At 43.0% G+C, this 19223-nt stretch overlaps 1 protein-coding gene across 1 annotated transcript; it reads right to left on the bottom strand.

Annotated features, from left to right (window-relative positions):
• Positions 1 to 9124: 9124 nt before the first annotated feature.
• On the bottom strand, positions 9125 to 16733 carry LOC113031192 (insulin receptor substrate 1-B). Its single transcript, XM_026183151.1, has 3 exons — positions 16008 to 16733; positions 11338 to 14478; positions 9125 to 9315 (listed from the first exon to the last, which is right to left on the bottom strand). The coding sequence occupies exons 1-3, from the start codon at positions 16354 to 16356 to the stop codon at positions 9308 to 9310; spliced, it is 3498 nt and encodes a 1165-aa protein (XP_026038936.1). The 5' UTR covers positions 16357 to 16733; the 3' UTR covers positions 9125 to 9307.
• Between the last annotated feature and the right edge of the window lie 2490 nt (positions 16734 to 19223).

Here is a 19223-nt window from a genome sequence, read left to right as displayed (position 1 = left end):
TGTGATAAAATGCGTCTGCTAGCTAAATGTCTGCAGGTGTATTTGCCAGGGAGAGAAAAGGAAACGTTGATGTACGACACTGAGAGATGGAGGATGATCTAAGAAAGAGCACAGGAGAGGAAGATGAGAGATTATTTTCAAAGCTAAGAACTGCTCAGTAAGTGCAATTTGATAAACTGGAAACTTTTTAAATCCCACATTTGATTTGTACATGATGATGCTGAATTACATTTTTGGCTATTTAAAGGTTCCTATGTATATAATTATATAATGTAATGTGTTTTCCTAGTCTTACTGACCACTCAAAGCATTTTAAACTATAAGTCACACATTTTAACCATACATTCTCACACAGCACTTGATGCTATTAACCTCACATCCATGGCCATTTTCAATTCACAAATTAGCCTAACATGTATGTTTTGGGGCTGTAAAAAGAAGTCCACACATGTACAAGGAGAACATGCAAACTCCACACAGAAGGCCTGTAAGCTGTAAGGTGGCAGCACTATGTTGACCACAAAACAGCACAAAAATACTGGCAACCGTCAGTGCTATCCCTCAGCCTACCAGCATACACAGCTATAGCATCAGTTTCAAAATCCTGCTTTGCCTTGTTCTGAAGTTATTGCAGTTATTGCACAAGATTTTGGAAATCCCGTGTGACTTCCTTTTTGAGTTATGTGTTCAAAGATTTTCAGAGAACTTGACCTTTGACCTTGAGGTTGAGGTCACTGAGATTCAAACTCATCCTAGATTGTTAGAAGATGTACCCTTGGTATCACATAGCTTTCACAAACTTAGGTGTCCACGCTGCGTGACGACAATACCCCATCTGCCTTTTACGGCTGTTGGGTAAAAAAAACAGCAGGCCAATTCAAGTTCTTATCATCATGCGCCCTCTACTGGCTGTTTCATGCTTCTACATCAAACATTAACAACCTGTGGAGCTCTGACAGAAACTGCAACAAACGATTATTTGCTTTAAGTGTGATTTCCTGTATAAATTAAAAATATGAAATCAACATTTTCTTTATCTCTGTTGTATTTTTTCATAAAGGCAAAGGCTCCATGGAGGAACTTTGAACTGATATTTAAGATTTTTGAGATATTTAGCTGTTAATGTGCATTAGCAGTTCCATCAGTCATTTCCCCCTCTTCTTCTTCTTAGAGAAGTAAAATAACAGAAAGCACTGCAGTTTCGTTATTTACCTATATGAACTTATTTGGTGCCAAAATGCCATCTGTTTAAACTGAGTCACCCAGGATTAAATACACACACCCTCTGTCCACTGTCTTATCCTTTAAAACTCAGTCTAGACTCAGTTGACCACAACAGCCCGTCAGATTTTGATATTTATCTTCAGACACACAGTCAATAAAAGACACATTTTTCAGATTTTTTTTCCCATATATCTTTGTTTTTTATCAAAAAAACAAAAAACATTGACGTTGTCTACATCACAGACAAGAATCATCAATATTCTGTTTTAAACAATTTCGCCATGAACAGAATGAACCCCATGCCCATCCCACCCCTGGAGCAAACTCCTCTATACACAGTATACTTTACATACCTATAGTTCCTGTTCAGCCTTTGTACATTTTACATCATTATCAAAGTAGTATCAATAGATTTAAAATACATACAATACTTTTCCATTGTAATTATAATCGCTATCCTGATTGTACATACAGCATCATTTCCCACACTTAGAGTTCTGTTGAGCAATTTCTGTGCCTCCTTTTCATCAGCATGTTCTTATAAAATATCCAGAAGACACAACACGAGTCTCCGTAATTCACCAAAACAGAATACTTGGCAGATTTTAGATGATTGGCAGATGAGAAACATTTCGTAACTACCGCTGTGTGTCATGAGAGAGGAATAGTTACCGCTGACTGCTGCTGACGTAGTTTTGAATACACAAATATTTACCGCAATCTACAGCTTTTATTTACGTGTTCCTCAGGAACCATTCTCAGACTCTCCGAGGGGCTTTGCCACCAACTGTTGCGTCTGCTCGGACATGAGATTATGAGGTACAGTCAGAGAATCTCGGTAATCCCTAATTAGATGAGCTGTGGTGAAGGAATAACAAAGAGATTATAAAAGATCACCACAACCAAAAGAGTAACACAAGTTATAAAAGTGGAACAAGTCAAAAGTATTTGTATGGATTTGTTAAAGTTCTCGGTATTGGCCAAAAACACTAGAAGTAGTGGGCAGTGCTGAATCGATATATAAATATTTTTACCACTCAGGATTAAAAACAGACTGATTTGTAAAAAAAAAAAACTGATTCAACCTTTGTGTTACCTTGGTGACAGAGGTCCTTAACCGTGCGGGTGAAGCTCACCATTCACACATAAAACTTTGGCACCACAGACAAGTCTGTTACAAAAAAAAAAAAGGTCGCACACCTCGAACTAAATATGAAAAAAATGTGAGGAAGACTTTAATTGTTTTTTCTACGCACTGACAATGACAACTGATTAACGGCCAAACACGAGTATTCACAGCCAGGCACTTGTGTCCTTTCAGATGTGAGTCGAGGGCTGGGTCAGTCGGTGAGGAACATCTGGAGGGAGGGCGGTAAACTATGTGGAAGTTTTTACCTACAGGATTAAAACACACGCATTTGTCTTCGCGTCTAACAGCGCGCACGTAGCAGTGTCACAATTATACGCTTAGTGACAAATCAAAGTTTCTAAATGTGGGAAAATCTACCAGTGTCAAAAATACTACATCAAGAAAGCCATCTTTGTTTGTACCCTGTAAACGCAAGCCAGAGCCCCGGAGAGTGTAGTTACTGCGGGGGGCGGCATTGCAACACAACATAGAGTTGACCCTTTCTTTTTATATCCGCTAACAACACATCCTTATTCAATATTCAGTATCACCACAAAGGCTCTACTTGCCAGTATGGTACTGGATACAGTATGCAAGCAGTCATTAACTATAAATCACACAACCTTCAGAAAAAACTTGCTTATCACAAACTTTGACTGAATTTTAACAACTATTTTCGGGTTTTTTTCTTCTTCTTTTTTTCGCCCAATGGCTGATGAAGAAAAGCGATTTATCTTAAGTCACATCTATGAGTTTTTTTTAAGACCTTTTTGGCAATTGCTCTGACAGCAGCAGATTACAAATGGAATAAATGAGAAAGTCATGTGTAGGAGCAGGAATGGCACTGTTTCATAGTTTAGATCTCAAGTTTGAGAGAGAAAATAAAGCGTGACAGAGAAGTAGTACTATTCACACCTTCTGAATCCACATCCCCAAAAAATATCTGAACAATACACACGTGTGTTAATACTGTTTTATCTCGTGATTTCTTTTTTCTTTTTTTGGGGGGGGGGGGGTTCAAACCAAGCAGCTGCATTAATTTCTTCCCAGTGTAGAGACAGGGGAAGTTAAATTATAAAAGAGATTAAGTATGAGTTTACATTAAAGTCTCCAGCATGAATAAGTGGCTGGTTGGTGGAGGGCAAGGGTAAAAAGAAAAGGAGAGTTGGGGCACAAGTGGACACATCCCAATGTGTGAATATGCTAAGATGAAAAAGTGGGCTTTTCCTTTCATTTTTTTTTTTACTTTTTGGTTTTTCTTTTCTTTCTTTTCTTTTTTCTTTTTTGGCCAAACCACAGCTTGATAAAGCCAAACACACGAGCGATGGTGTGTGCTTACATTGTGGCTGAAGTGTTAGGCACTGCAAAAAAGAGCATGAGATTGTTTTACATGTTTCTGATTCTAAACACAGTAAGGCAATTTGATTATGGTTGAATGACAGCAATGTAAGTTCCCAGCCTTTTCTCTCATGATCAACAAATGCTCAATTTAGACTCAGGCAAGAAATAACACTTGGGTTTTTTTGTTGTTCTTGTTGTTTTTTCCCCATTTTCACAACCCTTCATAAGATTACCTGTGTAAAAACAGCTACAATCAAAAATGAGGCACTTTATAAAATACTATATATATATATATATATAAGCAGCTGGATAGCATAGTGGTTAGACTACATGCCTTTGGAACAGAGGATCGCAAGTTCGATTCCTGCCTGGGGCGTCTGTAATCCAGTAAGGGGCCTAAGGCTAGACCCCCTATGCTAAGCAAGCCTACCGCAGACATGAGTGAGACAGATAAATATGAAGGCATGCCGGCTCGGACGTCGCCCGGATCAACAAGGTCCGCGTCAGGTGTTGAGGAACCAGGGCACCCTGACGAAAAGTGGGCTACTGGAACAAGAAGGCATCAGTGGGCAAGAGACGAAAACAGGGCATTGTTGGAATGCTACTACGCAAGTAACCCCGGCGGAAGGGGCTACATGAATAGGATGAGGGACCTATGGATTCTTCGATACCCAACATCCACAATGACGGCGAAACAACTAGTAGCTCAGTGTTCCAACATTCGAAAGAAGGGACTGCTCTCACAGCTAGAGATTGACGAGGTACAACACAAATGCTACGGCAAGGAGGAGTCAGGACGCCAGGTCAGGGGGGAGATATCATCACCCCCACCCGAGATTGGGTACATAGCCCCAAGTGCGATAGGAGAAGGATCGTTGAGTGCGAGAGGAACTGACCTGAAAAATAGGATCATGGCCAAGCTTGAAACCTGGATCCCCCGTAGCCGGTTACCAAGATTACGTGAAGTACCCTCAGAAAGTCTGCTAGATGATGTTAATGCAGCAATACCTACAACCACGATTACCGACACTAACAAGCTGATCTACAATACGGCAGCAGTGATCAGTGAGATGCTTGTCTACAAGTTGAACAGCGACAAGGGGCAGTACCCTCCATGGAGAAGGAGGCTAGAGGGCAAGATCAAAGTAGCACGGAGGGAGGTTAGCCAACTAACGGAGTTGCAGAAAGGTACGACGAATAAGGTGCCTAAGAAATACAGCAAGCTGTCCATACCTGAGGCCTTGGAAACTGCCAAGCAAAGACTCACAGCCTTGGCCAGCCGCTTGAGGAGGTACACAAGAGAGAATAAACCAGCTGTTCTCCACAGAACCAGCAAAGGTGTACTCTCAGTGGCAAGGTAACAATAAGAGAACAGCACCACCAAGGCTGGAGACGGAGCAATACTGGAAGAGCATATGGGAGAAGGACGCAACCCATAACGGCAATGCTCAGTGGCTAGAGGATCTGAGGGCAGACCACAGCGACCTCCCTGAACAGGGTCCAGTAACCATCACAGTGGCAGATATCCAAGAAAGGGTCTCCAGTATGAAGAGTTGGACAGCACCAGGGCCCGACATGGTTCACGCCTACTGGCTGAAGAAGCTGACTGCACTCCACGAGCGTCTGGCAGCACAAATGAACCAGCTGCTAGTTAACGAGAGACACCCGGAATGGCTAACTGAAGGCCGGACGGTCCTGATCCCCAAGGACCCCAAGAAGGGACCGGTCCCCTCCAACTACCGACCAATAACCTGCCTCAGTACTACATGGAAGCTCCTGTCAGGCATCATTTCGGCTAAGATGAACAGGCACATGGGTCAATACATGAGCGGGACACAGAAAGGAATTGGCAAGAATACCAGAGGCGCAAAACACCAGCTACTGGTAGACAGAACAATCAGCCGAGACTGCAAGACCAGACTGACCAACCTGTGCACTGCCTGGATTGATTACAAGAAGGCCTATGACTCAATGCCCCACAGCTGGACACTGGAATGCCTAGAGTTGTACAAGATCAATGGGACCCTAAGAGCCTTCATCAGGAACTCAATTGGGATGTGGCGTACAACACTAGAGGCCAACTCCAAGCCCATAGCACAAGTCACCATCAAGTGCGGGATCTACCAAGGAGATGCTCTGTCCCCACTGCTGTTCTGCATAGGCCTGAACCCCCTCAGTGAGATCATTAACAAGACTGGCTACGGATACCGACTACGGAACGGAGCAGTTGTCAGCCACCTCCTGTACATGGATGACATCAAGCTGTATGCCAAGAGTGAACGAGACATCGATTCACTGATCCACACTACCAGGCTATACAGCAATGACATTGGAATGTCGTTTGGACTGGAGAAGTGTAGTCGGATGGTAACAAAGAGAGGGAAGGTAGTCAGAACTGAGGGGATTGAACTACCAGAAGGCAACATTGCAGACATAGAGGACAGTTACAAGTACTTGGGGATCCCGCAGGCAAATGGGAACCATGAAGAGGCCGCTAGAAAGGCTGCAACCACCAAGTACCTGCAGAGGGTCAGGCAAGTCCTGAGGAGTCAGCTGAATGGTAAGAACAAGATCCGGGCCATCAACACCTACGCCCTGCCCGTGATCAGGTACCCTGCTGGGGTAATAGGCTGGCCAAAGGAGGAGATAGAAGCCACTGACATAAAGACAAGAAAGCTCCTTACCATGCATGGAGGGTTTCACCCCAAGTCCAGCACCCTGAGGCTGTACGCTAAGCGGAAGGAAGGGGGCCGGGGACTGGTGAGTGTCAGCACCACAGTCCAGGATGAGACAACGAACATCCAAGAATACATTGGGAAGATGGCCCCAACTGACCGAGTGCTCAGTGAATACCTCAGGCAGCAGAAACCCAAGAAAGAGGAGGGAGACGAGGAACCATCATGGAAGGACAGGCCCCTGCACGGTATGTACCACCGGCAGATAGAGGAGGTGGCTGATATCCAGAAATCCTACCAGTGGCTGGACAAAGCTGGACTGAAAGACAGCACAGAGGCACTAATCATGGCAGCACAAGAACAAGCTCTGAGCACAAGATCCATAGAGGCTGGGGTCTATCACACCAGGCACCAGGCAATATATATATACACACATATATATATATATATATATATATATATATATATATATATATATATATCTAGGCTAAATAGTATTAATCAATATATGTATACTGTATATTTTGTATACCATTGTAATGTGTTACTTTATATAAGAATTGTGTTAACTGTTATGCAAATGAGAAAAAGTACAGCACGTACTATAGTTTCTGTTATTCTATACTATAGTATACACTATAGTATAATATACAGTTATAACAGCTCAGTTGCAAAAAGTGTTTACACTTTGATGTTTCCAATGATTTTGTGCTACACAATTGTTCAAAATGCATAATGTAAATAAAAATAGGATTCAACAAATTGTAAAGCTCATAAACCCAAATTTTATTCACAGTAAGGCTTAGAAAATATATCAGATTTTTTACTATTTCATGAAAAACATTAGCTCATTTGGAAATGAGCTGCTATTTTAATTAAAATTGTACCTTTTCTCCATTTGAACACTTGATATTTGTTTTCCTATATTCTAATGTGAGTTAAAATTTGGGTTTATGAGAATTGCAAATCATTGCATTCTTTGTTTTTTTATTCACACAGCCTTGTAATATTGTGTATGATCTGTCCTCATAAAAACATGAAGGGACTGTTAGGGACTCCAAAATTGATTCTTTTCCTAAGATATTTACTGATTTTGTTTTCTTTTATACACTAATTACAAAGATGGCTTACATTTTGATTTAACTTACTATTTTCAACTGGCTGTGTGGCATTGGAATCGTGTAATTTGACAGTCATGTGTCAGTCTCAGCCAATGTACGGTTATCAAGTGGAATTGGGGGATAACTTGAGCGCTCAGATTCATTAGAAAGCTGTCGCGTGTGCTCAGTTCATGTGTAATAACTGCTTACGTAGCGATTCTTCTCAGTCAAACATAAAGAAGAGCTAGAATGGACTATTCATAATTTGGACAAAATTTGGTATATCTGTTGTTTTTAAATTAAGTCTGACATTTTTTCTTCTATGCCAAAGCAGACAAGCAAGAATATTAGGTCAATCTGGTCATTTTAATCAAGTGTTTCGCTCATTCATGGTTAATGAATTGATTTTTGAGCATCTATGTAAGTTTTTTTCTGTATAATTGTGACATCAATCACTTTCATAAAATGCCTGTATGACAGCGAAGGCTTTCATGTGACTTCTTCTGCTGGATTTATGCTGTAAAACAAATACAGCATATATGAGTCTAGTGAAATTACTTTTCTTATGCCAGCTGCAGCTACTGAAGGTTATTAAACTGTCACTTAGGTTTGGGAATAACGATGAAGGGGATCATGAGTTTCCTATCAAACCCTGAACACCACATAGTGTATAAGTAAATCCATTAAATATCCCAAAATACCACAGAGGAGCTTTCACTAGGCTTTAACAATGGCTACATTTTGAAAACGAACCACATGGCATGATGGGACATGTTAAGTTTATGCGGCTACATAAACATATATCCTGTGTGAGTGCACATGTGGAGCTTTGGGGATAAAGCTGAATTCTGTGTGAAAAAACACAGACTTTACACTCTAATGCATTTCACAAAGATTGCATAAGCTATGTGGGATTTTCACACAACCACTTCCCTATTGTCTGCAAAAAACTGACAGGAAACTGTGTTTTCATCTCTATAGCGCAAATCCGTTGCCAATTCCATCCACCACCCCAGAAAGAAGCACATTTTGAAGTCCTTCGGTAGCACAAAACCAGCGATCAATAAGTGTAAAGTCTTTTTTTTTTGCAACTGTGTATGATAAATCAAATACATTTACAGTGGCAGGGTGTGTACGTGTATGAGCCCTCTGCCAAACTGCGTTTTCCTTCTCAGTTTGATGATCCTTTAACTTACATGGACAAAGGATGGTGTAGCATAAATAGTAATACAAAGGCAAAAACCACAGGATCCAATAATTAACACTCATTAAAACTCAGCTGAGATTGCTTCATTATAGCAGCTGCCACTTGAAATCTTGAGACACAAGATTCCAATAGACTGGCTCAAACATCAATTAAAAGCAAATAAGGACATTTTTTGAGATTCCCTGAAAGTGTTTTTGAAATACGAGCGTTAGTAACATGATAATATAGATCAAGTAGGCAAAAAGAAGAACAGGCTGTCCATGAATGTCATAATGGCCACCTGTGAGCTCACACCATTACACACCTAACTGTCATCCTTTATCTATATGAAGTTAAATGATAATCAGATGTTCGTTTTTTTATTATTAAAAACAAGGTTAAAAAAAAAAGAAACTTTTTCTTTACCCTGTGACTGTGTGTTGTGTATATGTGTGTGTGTGTATGTGTGTGTCTGTGTGTGTGGTGTGTTTGGCACACGTTTGGTTGACAGAAAACAGCAGACGGGATGGGGATGAGTTTTCCAGGGTTTCAGTGTTCAGACTCCAGTGTACAGTTCTGTTGTGGCAACAGATCGGGCTGCCACCCGTCCCCTGACGGACTGTCACTCTGAGATCCAAGACGAAGATGGAGATCAACAGTCTGGGAGGAAAGAATCAAAGATAGGCGTGAGCTTCAATCGTATACCACAGCTTTCTTTTTATTGCTCCTTATTGTGCTTTATTTTTAAAGTATATATACTCACCACAATTTACGGAATAATCAAAGTAAATTAGATTTAAGTCTCCACACAGAAAATGTTAGAGAAAGAAAGGCAGCTCATGCTAGGTGATCTATTCACCAAAGCATATTGCTTTTGTTTAATCTAGAGCTCCTGATGGCTGGTTGGGTAAATATCACATGACCCTAGATATCTTTCTAAAAGGATTTTCTGATTGGTTTCATGCACGCTGTTGCAGATGTCAATATTATGTGTCTCTGTGTCAAGCTTTATCAGCTCCAGGCATTTTCATATGTTTCTTCCCTTTATGATCCACCTGAGCAACAAGAAGTCACTGCCCTGACTCTGATCCTGTCAGGAAAATGAAGTCAGCGGCACCGACAAGCAAACATCTTGGGTTTATCGCTTGTGACCTACAGAAAAGGATCCCGTGAAATAAATTCATTAAAGAATAATCTCGCGGCGCAGCCGCAAATACTTAATCAAGATAAGCTCGGAAAGGAGCGCAAATAAATGAAAGTGCGGTTTGAAAAGCTATGAGTCAGTCTAACCACTTGCCCCGTGCATCATTAGTGTCAAATGTCTGTCTGCCGCCTCAACACTCTGGCCGTCTCTACCCAGGTATGCTTGCAGCTTTGTGCACTAGATTTCTGTTTCACCATTCAGCTGATGAAGACCAGCTTTTGCTTAATTTCTTAAAATCTTTAGGTGAATACAGTGTATTATATAGACCGTGTGCGCTTGCCATACTATAGCTTTCATACAGTTAGGATTAGAGCCCATGTGTTTTAATTATTACTCAATATTGTTTTAACTGATGGTTAATTGAGGTTTAATTTCCTTACATGCCTTTAAATGGAAAACCAAACTGGCTGCCAGTTTATAACGATCACATGCTACATGTTCAGACATTTTCATAGCATTGGATAAATGCTCTTTATCTGAATAAATAAAATGCGCGCATGTGATTGTTCCTCTCACAAATATTAATATTAACCTTTTTATTTATTTTTTATTTTTCACATGCAGTCTTTAACGGTTTAGTTCTTGACATGCGCATGCAAAAATCATATTCAGTCACTAAGCGTTTAATAACTGTCATCTGAGCAATGTGAGGGAAACCTCGAAGCTGCCATGTGAAATGCAACAGCCAACAGGACACCCACACATAAATATAAACACCTTGCTTGCGTTCTGTCCCCTCTACCTCCATTTATGTGAAATGGCTCATTACCAGCAGACAAATCAATTGGCTCTGCTCTCTGAACACCCACTTGCGATAATAAGAGACTCTACAGACAACCCACAGACTGGAAATATGGCGCTGCCCACCAGCTTGAAGCCAAGGTACACATCAGTAAAAGATGAAAGGAGAAAGAGTGACTAAGACCCAGACATGAGCTCTGTCTGTGGATTATGCACTCACATGAAAAAGTTTTCGCTAGACAAATATGATCAAGAATCATATTTTAACTTGTGTTTTTGCCTATTTAAAAACAATAACATATTCTTCTTGCTCTCATTAAACATCAAAGATTAGGGCTGATCTAATCTTTTCATAAATGGATTATATTATTCTGATGTTACGATATTTATTGTCTTAATAGAGATACAGTTTTGGCCTTTTTTGCTTAAATGATCGGGATTGTTTTTAACTATTTGATTGACAGTAAGTAGATATTTTCAGAAATCACATCAAAAATCATTTCCAGATTTGAATTATTCTCTAAATTGAAGGAAACAACTGCAGTGTCAAACACACGTAGTCGTTTAGCCTTGAGGCCAAAACTGACAAAACAGAAATCTCCAGCCATGATATAAAAAGAATTATAAATGTATCTGCAGAATATATATTTAATTTTCTTAACACTAAAGATCTAATCATAACTTATCACTCTACAAGTAGTAAATAATTCAACATGAACTGGCTTTGTAGTACTTACCTTGACCATCTTTTCTACTGTTCTGGTGTGCTCTCAATTCTTCTGATTTATAGAAATCAATACTGGCGTAACTGTTGAGGCTGGAGCCAGCACTGCTACCCATAGCGCATCCTCCCATGTTGTAGGCAGAAGCGGTGTGCTCCACTCCAGCTTGAGGGCTCTCCTTAATGGCCAAGTCAAGGTCAATATAATTAAGGCCTTGTTCTCCAGATGAGGTGGAGGCTTGAGGTGGAGGTGTGGCAGACATACTAGCAGCCTGCCCGCTCTCCCACAGTGAGCAGTCCAAACCATGCCGATGGCCCACTGCCTGGCTGCCCTCTGGGAAGAGGGAGGTAGAAGAGGATGCGTGGCGTGGTAGTGAGGGAGGTGAATTAAATGTCTCTGGGCAGTGGCTTAGGCGTCCCTGCTGGTCACCTCGGACCAGTCTGCTGCTCCGCTCCGGAGACTGGAAGGACTTGACTGGGGAAAAGCCCAAACCTGTCTCCTGCTCCACAGGTAAGGGTTGACCAGAGTGGATGGCAGGTCGTGCTGAAGTGCTGGGATCTGAGGCTTTGCTCTCCGTAAATGGAGGCGGGACTTCTGTCAGCGCTGCTGCTGTCTTTATTTTTGTTCTGTAGCCCACGTTGCCCTCTGCGGCCAGAGGAGAGAACGTGCCGTGCTCGTGTCGGGCCTTGGGGGAAACAGCTGGTGGGCCCTGTTGGGTGCTGAATGTGGATCTAACATGAGTCACTGGTGTTGAGGATTTCCCTAAATCCATGCTGACGTACTCAGCAGAGGTGGACAATGGTGCAGAGAAGCTGCGGGGAAGGTTAGCAGGATTATCATGGCAGAGGAGCGGTTGATTGACGGGTCGCAGCGTTCCATGGATCACAGGACGTTCGGAACCTGCACATCGTCCTTCGCCATATTTACTGTCTTCCTTGAAGACAATACTGACATACTCACCAACATTCTGAGACACTGATGGCGGTAGATTCTCTTTAACCCTGGGCAGCGTGTTTGCTTTAGTAATGTCTGAAGACACGCTGAGGGGACGACCCCGCCTTTGTTGCTTTGGACTCTTACTGCTCGATGCACGTTTTTGGTGGTGACGCTCATCTTTCGTGCTTGTTCCTGCACTCTTGTATTCTGCTCCGGTTCTTAATAAACTTAACCCTCTCCCCGCTGATATGGACTTGTCTTCGAGGCTTTCACTACTGGCAGAGCTAGAGGAGAAAGAAGAGGAAGACATGGAAAGTTGGCAGCTTCCAGCAGCGCCCATTGCAATTTTGTTTCTCTTGCTATATCCAACTCCTCCTCCCCGTCCAGCACTATCGTGCCCACTGCCATCTTTTTTTCCTTCTCCTTTGTTCAAGTCATCCTCAAAGCGAGTATAGAGAGTGTGTTGATAAGCTCGTGGCAGTGAGAAGTAGGAGTTGAACATTTTTGGTTGAAGTTGGTGCTGTTCAGGATGGGAAGGCGGTGTGCTGCAAGCAGAGCGGCTGCTGACAGGTGAGATGTTCATGTAGTCACTGGCAGCCCGGCTCTCCATGTTGCCCCTGCTATCCCACATGCCTAGTCCATGCAGGTCTGTGGAGCTGCTGCTATTGGGAGACATGACCATGTAGCCCTCTGAACTGGGCTGGCGGATATGCTGAGGGGGGGACACGCTGTTGTTGGGGGTCATGGCCATGTATTCGTCATCTGCCCCGGGTTTAGTACCGGAGTCAGAAATACCTATTGAGAGAGAAAGTGAAACAGGAGGAGATGTCACTCCAGGCAACATTGACATATAGCCACTATCCACAGCTGCGCCTCTGTCCACTTCTTCCCCGCTTTTGTCAGACCTCTTCCTATTCTCCCCTACAAGTTGCCCACCCCCAACTCTCAGTCTGCCTGAATCATGGTGCAAATCAGCTCGCTGTGTGTTAGCGCTCTGCGACATGATGGCGTATTCTTTGTCGTCCTCATCATCTTCATCTTTTCTATGTGGAGTCAGCCGCTCGTGGGACGCCACAGGCAGGGAAGCCCTCTTACTGAGCAGTCTGCGTTCTGCCTCTGATTCACGACTGGATGAACGCCGCAGTATCCGTCTGCCTTTGGAGCGATGATGGGAACCAAGCAGACTCTCTCGCTGTCCCATGACGATATAGCTAGAGGAGCCTTCTCCATGTACGTGATGTCCTGACAGGCTTGGTAGGAGCAGAGAGTGCTCGCCGGGACTGGAGCCGTACTCATCTGAGGATCCATAGTCGCTCGGTGAACCTGAAACAGAAACTCTTTGTGATACACGAGGGTAGGAGCAGATCGTCATGCCTCCCACCGCTGCCCCCACTAGTCCACACTCTGAGCCATGACCAGAGCTGGAGGACAGACTCGGCGCAGGGGAAGGAGCAGGGTTAGGTGTGTAACGTGCAAGGCTGAGGGTAATCTTAGCAGGGGTTGGGGCCCGGGTGGGCTTGGGTCTCAGAGTTGGGGTAGTTGAGCAGGATCCATTGAGACTTGGGCTGGAGCTGGCCCACGTCCCTTTGGCACTTGCTCCACTCTCCTCCGACCTGGCTCCGATGCTGGCTGTTCGCGCCCTTGGAAACCCGTGGCGCGATGTAGGTGATGTGCTCGTGCTGCTGCCTCCTGTTCCGGGGGTCTCCGTGCGTGCCCGTCTCGAGAAGCCCACCTGGCTCGGTGGCAGATTTGGGTGATGACGACGGCTCGGGACACTGATGGGATTTGAAGCAGTACCACCTCCACATGATGTTCCCACAGACTGAGATTTACTGCGCTGACGGAACTCCTCACTAAGGGCCTTCATGGCCTCCAGCAGGGTCTCGTGCATGTTCTGAGCCACCACGGAGTCATCCACCTGCATCCAAAACTCTCCGGGGCCAGTAATAGCTGAGCGCCCCACCTCAATGAAGAAAAAATTCTCTGAATGACCACATCTTCGGACATTCATCAGCTGCAACACTACAGAGGCCACATCAGAGTTGAGCTTGACAAAGTTGACTGTCTTGTCAGTTAGGCACAGCCGGTAGATGCCTACTAAATTCCTGGCATGTCCAAGACCTTTAGGCCAAACCTTGACCTGCCACACTTCCTTGAAGGTTGGAACAGGAGATGGAGAGCTACACTCTCCACTGCTTCCATAGTCTTCAGGGGTTTTACCTAGAAAAATAGTAAAGAATAAATAAAACAATTAGGGGATTTAATGATTACACACATACATACAAGAAAAAAAGAGGGGTTTAATTCAAACATAGCCTGCTGAAATACTAACGAAAGCCAAAATGACAGTAATAAGTAATGCTTTGTTACTCTATCGTAAGTAAATTGCCATATGCAAGAATACTGCCAAACAGCTGTGCTGCAGCCAATTCATCACCATCACTTTTAAGCTACAGCTCATAATTAATTAAGCCTTAAAAGCTATAGAAAGCATCCACTAAAAAGCATCATGCTCAACTGTGATACAAGACATTGTAATTCTGCTCAGTGCCAATCAAGTAACAAATTGCAGAATCCCCCCTCCCGCCCCAGCCCCCCTCTCACAATCAGTGTTATTTTCAGTAAACAACAAACAGTCTGCTGGTTTGCTACAATCCACCAGAGAAAGAGAAAATATTAGCAATGAACTCCACAGAAATTATTATAAGACATAATATATTAATGTGCTTCAATCTATCTCTCTCTGTTTTTTGTTTGTTTGTTTTTTTTGCAAGACTCTCGCCTAATTACGATCAGCTGCACATTAAAATTAAAATAAACAGACATTGTTTTATTGTGACTGTGCCTGAGCCATACTCTGAACAAAATGGGGGTCTTCTGTGCTCTAATGTGTGTCTGTTAAGGGTTCCACAACCACATATTAGAGCTGGGCAAGCCCATCAGTCTCAAATAACTGAAATGCAAAGGGAGAACAGGCAGGGTGGGTGGTGGTGGTGGTGCTCAGCTCCGGCATAAGGATAACAACGTAAACACGAGGATAACCAACAGAAACACAATTTCCAGCGCAGAGCGCACTAACGATGCCATCTCCTCCCTACCAGCAGCAGCACCGCGCAACGCAAATGTAGGTTAGGCGAATAGCAGTCGGAGCTGTGCAGAAAAACAAAAACACGGGCTCCAGCGGAGTGCACCGCGATAGGCTGCTACTATATGATGCATCCCTTGGATGGTTGCTATATGCCCACTGCGCCATGCAGAAGCACACCGTCGTATGAAAACGGACTGCATTTTGGTCACAAGAAGCGATCATCTCGTGTTCTTACAGGCGGATGCTGTTTAACGCATCAAATTATGTTTTTGCTGACGGATAATAATCCGCAGGTTGTGACTGTATTAAAGCACTGCTTATTGAGATTGTGCTGCACAAACACACAGCACATGCCGCCCATAGCGTGTCGGTCTAACCCGTTCAATAGGATCCACCTGCCTCTTGGTTAAAATACATCACCCTCCAAACTGCATTGCTCATACTATATGGGTACAATTAAAACACAAAAACCTACAAACCTAAAAAAAAAAAAAAAAAAAAAAAATCAAAGAAAATATTCAAATAATTCGAGCCGGTGATATGCAGAGAGACACCCGGATGGCCGAGCCAAAATAGTGTATGGAGAACAAATAGCCTACGGCAGGATAGGCCTGATGCAGAAACAGACAGAAGAAATCACATCACACTTTTCATATCTTACAGTTGCCCTGGAGGTCCAGCATTGCTTGGTACCACTCATTTTGGACCTCCTCGCTGTCTGCAGCGATGGCAAAGCTCTCGCTGCGGGTATAAAGCACTATCATGTGCTTGTTCTTGGAATCTGCCCGCTTGTTTATGTTGAAGCAAGTCTCCAGGTTCAGGACTTTTTTGGGCACAGGTGATTTACTGCGGAATTTCTTCTCGTTCTCGTAGTACTCAAGTCGAGCGGGACCATGCTCCGAGGCCGCCCTCAGCACGAAAAATCGCCGGTGCATTGATTTATGCTTGCGGAGATACCCGCTTTTCTGTACATCTTCATAGTTCTGCGGCTCGGCTGCTTGGTTCTCCATTGCCAAAACAGGCGAGCGATGGTTATTATAAACAATTATTCTCAGGGGGAAAAATAATGTCCATGCGTATTCCTCATTTATCCATCGCAACTACTATCCCTCGTCCTCCCCGCGTTCACGTTTAAGTGTCCAGCATGTGTGAGGAGGCGCAGGATGGGGAGAATCAGCCAAGCCAACGCATGTTTTGGGTTTGGTATCATATTGTGAATCCAGCAGCCGCAGGAGGATCCGCGCACCGAGCGTGCACAGCGTCCACCGCCGCTCGTCCCGCAGCCCAGCCCAGTCCCCAAGTCCAACCACGGTGCGGTTCAGCTGCTTAAGGACGTCTCCTCCACCTGTCTGAGGTTGCCCATATCACTCTGTATTCGCCACTGTCAGATTAGGCAGGATAATAACGACATCCCCGGTAAAGACTTTCGAAATAAAAGCCTTAGGAATTGAAGGGAGGCTACAACCGAAGCCGCTTATCCATTCGCGCATTTTTATCACTTCTCTTGAAATGATATGGTAAAACGATATGTGTGGCCAGCATTTTTAGTAAGTCTTGGGTTTGTACACTGTTTCCAAATGTTGAACATTAGAGCTGTGTTGCCTCATCCAGCATCACATTTAGTGATTTTCAGTAACTTTGCTGTGCATTACAATTGGTCTAACCTTTACTCCCCCACAGTTTTGGTGGTAATACAGTAACACAGTGAAATGTAACACATCACTGTTACATTTCTCTGTAAGAAACTAATGTAGCTTTGCTGATTTTAAATTCAGATTCACTTTTGTTCAATTGGTTAAATTTAAGAGAGAAGAGCCTACTCCCAGTGCCTTGCTAAGATTATTATTTTTTCCTCTCTGGGCTGCTTTTACACAAACTGTGCCGTTGGCTTTGCAGTAGTACCATAATAAAGATGGTAAGGATCTTATGATCTAACATGACCCTTGTAAGCAAAGGGATTTGTGCTGATATGTGGGCATATATAAGTTTTTATTGTTAATCAAGTGGCATGTGCTTGTCGTATTAACATAAACGTAAAGTTAATTAAATCAGTGAAGTTCAATATGCATTTAAACATTACAGATTTTAAAATTTCAAAAGCTGAATTTCAGTTTCTTTTTCTAAATAATGACCTCAACACAGCTCACCAATGATCGTTTGAGAAAGAGTAACGGGAAGTTACAGGAGCAGTCAACACTGCAGTAGATTCACAGCTGCGTTATATGGATTCTAATATCCTGCTGGTTCAAGAAGACAGAGTATTGTGACAAATGTATCGACTGCACTAATGTGAGTTGTATTGTGAAAGACAACCTGCTCTGTTTCCGCTCTCCCCCGCCTCTCTGTGGCTGACTTGACTTGCATCCGTTAGACTGACACCTCCAAGCCGGTGCCAGTCAAATGCCAGGGGTGCTTCGGGGCTGCTGAGGTGCACAGACCAGGAACGCGGCGTTCAGACCACGAACACTTGGTGCGTGGCGCTGTGTGGACGGTCGGCCAGCTTATATCGTTTCCAGCAGATTTTACCCAGTTGGCTGTACAAAGACACGAGGAAAACAACTGCAGAACGTGCCGCTTGAGAGGTCGAGGATACGCAGCCATAGGCCAAATACATTTTGGGGGTAGTCGAATGTCAAGCAGCCATTAAATTCATATGTGCGTATTTTATGCAGAGTCCGCTGTAGAGTCCACGGAATCTGCTGGCAAAATGCAATTTTTATAACAATAGCTAGAAAATCGTGACTCTTTTTCACGTTTAGAAAACCCAGTTAACCCAATTAATTCGTTCTTTTCAATTCCAGTTATTTTTAATAACAAAAACGCGTAAGAAAAAAAGGGGAAACAAACAAATTATTAATAATAATCACATATTTCTGGAACTACTGATAAAATGGGTTGCCTTGGCGATCAGTTGCGAAATGTTGTGGTTGAATTTGAAGATAATAAACACAAGTCAGATACACTCATCTGCAGGCTACATCATACTGCCCTATTGTTGTTTAACAGTCTTATCTGCTGGGAGCAACAAACACACTTAAACAGAACCGGGATTTCACACAATAGGGTTGTGATAAGCTTGTGAATGTGGATTTAAGGTAGTTTTTTTATATAATTATTATTATGATGCATAAATACGGAGATAATGCAGAAATACTAATGTATAAAGCATAAACTGATTTCTATCCAAGCAGTAAATCAACTATATTAAATAGCAGTTCAGAAAGATTCTGTCTCATGCTGTAGATGATAGTCTGTAGTTAAATCTGAGGGGTGTGATTGCACCAAAAAGTGCCAAAAAAGGTTTGGCACAGCAACCTGTCAACATGTTCTCATAGCAGCCCTTGTTAGTGGCAGTAGAAAGAATTGCTTTTGAGCTGTCATTGTCCTCGGGGACAATTCCTGGTAGCGGCGCAGACACAGTCTGTTCTTAAATTTGTTTACAATGTGCAGGGTATTGCATAGAAGTTGCATTATGTAAAGCCTTCCTTACATTTTCATTTGATTGTTCCACTACAGAATAAAGCAGAGTCACACCAGCCCAAGTAAGGTCAAAGCTTGTTAGCATCACTGGCTCAGCAAAGTGGGGAGTTTCACGACTCACACTGAGCTGCTGCATTTTCTTAAATAAGCGTAGTTTTAATGTAGCTCGTGGTTTAATGCTCCATCAGCACTGCTTCAAACCTTATACCCTTAAAACATGCATGAACAGATTTCACAGCTTCAACCCACCTGTGATTTATATTGTGATTTACTGTTTTTTTACTGAATTTTATTGGCTCATTTCAAAAGCATATTGCAGTGTAGCGTCAGGGCATCATCTGGGAAAATATCCGCGACACACTCAGCAGTAGGCAGACAAACATAAGAAGACACAATC

This window comes from Astatotilapia calliptera, chromosome 10, assembly GCF_900246225.1.
Source record: "Astatotilapia calliptera chromosome 10, fAstCal1.2, whole genome shotgun sequence".
NCBI lineage: Eukaryota > Metazoa > Chordata > Actinopteri > Cichliformes > Cichlidae > Astatotilapia > Astatotilapia calliptera.
This window is presented reverse-complemented; position numbering and strand designations above follow the sequence as displayed.

Bases quoted from the DNA above. Each gene is read 5' to 3' on its own strand.
- LOC113031192 (XM_026183151.1), bottom strand. From the start codon at position 16,356: ATGGAGAACCAAGCAGCCGAGCCGCAGAACTATGAAGATGTACAGAAA. The intron at 14,479-16,007 runs GTAAGATATGAA...CTATTTTTCTAG, and splicing joins GCTGGACCTCCAGGGCAACT to GTAAAACCCCTGAAGACTAT.